This window comes from Hydractinia symbiolongicarpus, chromosome 2 (genome assembly GCF_029227915.1).
Source record: "Hydractinia symbiolongicarpus strain clone_291-10 chromosome 2, HSymV2.1, whole genome shotgun sequence".
NCBI classification, from domain to species: domain Eukaryota; kingdom Metazoa; phylum Cnidaria; class Hydrozoa; order Anthoathecata; family Hydractiniidae; genus Hydractinia; species Hydractinia symbiolongicarpus.
The window spans coordinates 29,963,384-29,968,540 of record NC_079876.1 but is presented as its reverse complement, the minus strand read 5'-3'; the positions used below and the strand labels follow the sequence as shown (position 1 = coordinate 29,968,540).

General features: G+C 33.1%; 1 protein-coding gene across 1 annotated transcript; it reads left to right on the top strand.

Annotated features, from left to right (window-relative positions):
* The first annotated feature begins 95 nt into the window (after positions 1 to 95).
* Positions 96 to 4,338, top strand: LOC130630577 (RING finger protein 11-like). Its single transcript, XM_057444120.1, has 3 exons — positions 96 to 403; positions 2,686 to 2,840; positions 3,064 to 4,338. The coding sequence occupies exons 1-3, from the start codon at positions 299 to 301 to the stop codon at positions 3,236 to 3,238; spliced, it is 435 nt and encodes a 144-aa protein (XP_057300103.1). The 5' UTR covers positions 96 to 298; the 3' UTR covers positions 3,239 to 4,338.
* Positions 4,339 to 5,157: the final 819 nt, after the last annotated feature.

The following is a 5,157-nucleotide window of genomic DNA, read 5'->3' as shown; positions in this document are numbered from 1 at the left end:
AGCCGATAGCGTGAAAGCACAGCGGCAAAGAGTTTACCCACAAGCCTGTTCGGCCTAAAGTGTTTTGATATATTTCCGTCTGAAAGATCTTGAGCAGATGGGAAAAAGGAAAAAAAGTTCCGTGTGCCAATTTCGTTTCGTATTTATTTTGTGAAAGCTTGTTTCAAAACAGACTTTATGCATATTAAAATCGTAGAAATCCATCATCAATATAGTTGCATACATCTTGTTTCACGAGAATTCACACATTGTTGACGAAGTGGACGAGGTAACGAGAAGTATTGTATAAAAAAGAAATATGGGGAATTGTTTAAAAGGAGCGAGAAGCGACAGTCAGTCCTTGCTTAGAGACGATACAAGTATGGACCATGTAAGGTCATCAGACATGCCACCACCATATGAGGTAGAAAAATATTCTGTTTGCCTTTTGTAGCTAAGCTAGGAAAAAGCAAGTTTGATGATGATGGTTTCATGTTTTTTTACCTGTGAATGTCACCGTAGATTAGTGGTTATAACTCTTGCTCTCTGTGGTGGAGACTGGGGTTCAATTCCCCTTAAAGGGAATTCAATATGGGCAAGTGAATGTTACCTTAGCCCTTGGCTAAACCCAAATGCCAAAACCTACCTAGTTTACAACACTATAAACCTAGCATACAACATTCTCGGAGGGACAACTGCAAATAAGGCTATGATAGTTTAAATAAGCTACGATAGTCTATTAGCGAGTTTTGTCTCCTAATTACGCTATTAACATGGTTTTTGCTGCTCATCGCTTTTTCATCGCATAATCGCAAAATTTGTTTCAACAGACTTAAGTGTTTAACTTTTGGTTAGCGTTGCATTGTTCTCGCTTATATTGGGGTTAACCATTCGTTATTGAAGACCTAAATGTAAAGTGAGCTCTCCACCACAAATTCTTCTTGTTAATTTGTTTTACCAACTTTTCCCTAATAGTATGTCTGCTTTTTTAGCATTAAAAAAAAATAGTTAATTTTAGCAAAGAGGGCAACTTTTCAAAAGCAAATGTTGCAGTGTAGGAAAATCTTTGAAACTGGAGCACCCTGGATTGGTTGGAGTTTTCAAGGATTTGGATTCTGTGGTCATTCCCAGATCCAGCATTGATCCTTACCATAAATTACCAAATAACTTACTGGATCCACCAGTATGGTCTTTAGTAGGCCACCATTGGTGGTTGTTTTAGAACTGGGGCACCTAGCAGTCTTGTAATGCGGTTAAATGAACTTTTAAAAAGGTTAATTAAAGTGTCAGACACTGCTTTCTCTGGTAGGTACTATAAGGCTTTCATATCTTTTTTAATTGTCCTCTTGCCAGTGAATTCTCATTCAGTTAAAAACAGTCATTCAGGTTTAAATTTTCATACCTATTCATTATTTTTAACACTTCTATGAGGTCAGCCCTTAATCTTCTCATTTCAAAAGACATCAAGTTACATTTATTAAGTCTTCCTTTGTATGGTAAATGGTCATAAAAAGACTTGATACATAGTGACTGCAGCCTGAACCTTGATATGTGAACTAGTGTTACCATTTATCTTTTTGTCTGGAAATTTATTCATCGTCGTTTTCTTGCCTCAGACAGAAATGTGAATTAATATTTTGAAATAAAATTAAGTTCCTTACATTATTTTCTATCTCACTGTTGGTTTAAGTATTAACCAAATCTTTTATTTGCCTTAATAAACACTTTTGGATAAAAATGTCTAAATTTCGGTTATTTCAAAAAATACTACCAAACTTGCCATGGGAGATTTTTAACAATAGAGAATTTTATCCAAACAAAATGTGGTGATAATACTGCCAAATACAGTGCTTGGCAATAAACAAATATTTAGGTGGTGTAAAAAGACCATAATTTTTATATTTATGATTTTGACACAGCTATTTTCCCCTATGCGCCAGCATGTTTTTTTTATTTTTCCATGATGACAGTTAATTAAACAAACCACAAAATTGAATTTAACACTTTAATGGTTAAATTAATGTTGCTGTATTAATTGTAATGAATAGAAAGCTGAATACTAAGATCCTCTTTTATTTCCTACTCCTTTGTTGTTATTGTTGATTTTTATTTCCTTCTTCTGACTATTAACTTTTATTGCAAAGTTATCATTTAAACAACATATTTTGTAGTTACTTCACGAAGGCAATTATGTATTCCCCAGTTTAAAGTACTGTTTCGTAATTTGTAATTACTTTTTTTCATTTCAAGATTGCAGATTTAAATCTAAATTAGAAACAAAATATGACTCATAAAGAGAAATGTGATTTGTTTTTTAAATTGGTGAATAGTGTAATTATTCAGTTTTATGTTTATTTATTGATGTGTTCGACAGAGTGACATCAGTGTTATAATCTTGACAGCAAAACGAAACACTTGTTTAAATTTAACAGAATATCCATCAACTTTGTAGTGTGAATGAATTGTGTATGAAGTATGTAGGCATCCTGTAAGGGCACTATTCTAAAAATAATGTACACACATTTCTGTGCTGTTAATGCCAACTACCCCCTAGTACCCCCAATGGTGGCATTCTCCCCCTCAAGCAAAAAAAAATCTAAATCTCTGCAAGAAGATTAGGAGAAGGACACCATGCTAAGTTAGACAATTTTTTACCTTGCAGAATTAAAAAAAAAACTAAAGAATGGTTTATTTGTTCTATCACAGGAAGAAGAAGTTCCAGCTTCGATATTCAACATATCTTCTAATAATATTCCAGCAAGCAATCTTTCTGAGGAACAACAAGTGCGTTTAGCACAAAGACTTGGACTTATTCAACATCTTCCGTCAGGAACATATGATGGGACAAAGAAAAAAAGAGAGTATGTATGCAGTTATTTAGTCTATTGAGTTGTTTCGACAAATTTTTCAACATTTGTCAAGTCACAGTATATGCCTAAAATATATGAAATATATATCGTTTACAAACTGTGTTTTTAACCACATATATATCGCTGTATATATCTATATATGTAGCAAGATAGAGTGTCACTTTATGTTAGGTGCAGCATAACATATATTATATAATTTATTTTCTCTTTATAGATGTGTGATATGTATGGGAGATTTTTGTGTTGGCGATCCCATCCGATTTTTACCATGCATGCATATATATCACAAGGAATGTATTGACGATTGGTTACTTCGTTCGTTTACATGTCCATCATGCATGGAGTCTGTTGACGCAGCCCTCATATCCACGTTTTATACATCAGAGTAACGTTTTCAGATTTATTGTTGGAAAATTTCATACAACGCGATGTTGTCACTACCACAAATAAATATGGCTAATGCGAGTCGAACACTAAAGAAACGCGGAAACCATAGACGTGTTTACATTCTCCATGTTACAATTTACAGCTTTCCAATGCCTTTTATTTGTGTGGAGACTTGTTGTTGATAGTTTTGTGTTCCAACTTTTATTTATTGCACTCTGTGGCCACTGCTTCTATAAAAAATATAAAACTATTGTGTGAATTCTTGTAAAATTCAGTGAAGTCATTCCCCTTTCAATTTAAACTTGCCTGCCTGCTCTGTTAATTCGTCGACATTTCCGACGGAAATTGCTGAGTGTCAACGTGAGTTATAAAGACTGGTCAACCATCCTTTTGAATGCTTTAAAAAGTGAAAATCGGGGATTTATGAGTATTTGATGGTTTTTTTGCTATACATGTTCATGATGCTTTGTAGAGATTCTTCTTTTGTGAATATTTTCGTTTTTGTATGATAGTTTTTCTGTTTTGCAGTAATTATATAATTTATTCTGTTTAAAGAATTTTTAAGAGCAGTAGAGAAGAGAAATCTGTTGGAAGTTATCAGAATATTTTGTGTCGAAGGTTTCTGCTTTATAAATTCATAAGATGTTTGTACGTAGTTGTTCTTATTACTAGGTTTGAAGTAACCGTTTAATTTTTTTTAAAAAAAAATTAAAAAATTCGTTACATTTTCAATGTTAACTCGCATTTAACTGTGTAGTCACGAAACTGCAATACCGCAGCTGTCATAAATCTCGAGGTCTAGCGAAACTTAAAAAGTAGCGAAGGCTGGTACCTCGCTTGCTTTGTTTTAGATTTAATGTTGTTTTTAAGTTTTGTTACCTGCTGATATCTTGATTTTTATTATTCTGTTATTATTATTTAGTAATTTAAAGTAAGGAGTGTTATAATGAGCAAAGGAAAGAAACGCGACATTTCTGTAACGCAAGTTGCGTTTCTTTTCTCTACTCTTTCTGTATTATGTATATGAGGTGGAGCATTTTTTATTTATACTTTATTATCTTCATATAGTAAGAGTTTCTATAAGATAAAATGTTTGGTAGGACAGTTTTTTTTCGGTTTGGTAATGTCACAATACTTTTCTCTCTTTAAGCATTCGCACATAAGCAACTCGCGATTGCTCATTGTCACTCTCGTTCTTTTAACATTCAATATTTTTCTAAAAAAAACTAACGGGGTCTTCTGTAATAGCAAGGAGTTTACTCGCATATTTCCCTGTCGGGCAAGTGAAACATGTCACAATACTTTTTTCTATACAAAGTATGTTCATTTAAACTACCTGAAAGAATTTTTTGCGAGAAAAATTTTCGCGAGAAGAAATTTTCTTGAATTTTGCCTAAGTGTCAGAATTAAATCTGTCGATAACGTATTTTTGCAAATGACAACAGTGGCGGTTAAAGTATTTTGCGAAAAGCACAAAAATTAATTCTCGCGAAAATTTATTCCAATAAGCTTAGTCCGTACTAGAATTTATATTATGGTTTTAAGTTAAAAACAACCTGTAAAGCTTCACTTAAAACGCTGATTTTTTGTATAGAACTTCCGTTCTGTGCTTCTCTTTTTTTTTGACTGTTTTAAGGACTGGTTTGGTTTACTTTTTGTGCTTAGATACAAGTTCAAATTTAAAGTCGCCTAAAATTATACCTGTTAGGCTCACCTAAACCCCTAGTGGACTAAGCTTTAAGGCATCAGTTTGTCCCAAAGACAAACTGTTTCCTTGTATCAGTTGTTAAACTGCTCGATTTTTTCATCATCTTATCTATACTTTTTTATTTGTCAGACAGGCATTAACGTATTTAAATTATACCTTCAACTGCCGTTCAAAATTGAAAACATTGGGCAATATGGTTGATGACTACCGCAA

Excerpts from the sequence above, each read along its gene's own strand:
- LOC130630577 (XM_057444120.1), top strand. The coding sequence starts at position 299 with ATGGGGAATTGTTTAAAAGGAGCGAGAAGCGACAGTCAGTCCTTGCTT. Across the intron at positions 404-2,685 it reads ACATGCCACCACCATATGAG|GAAGAAGAAGTTCCAGCTTC; the intron begins GTAGAAAAATAT and ends GTTCTATCACAG. Across the intron at positions 2,841-3,063 it reads GGGACAAAGAAAAAAAGAGA|ATGTGTGATATGTATGGGAG; the intron begins GTATGTATGCAG and ends TTCTCTTTATAG.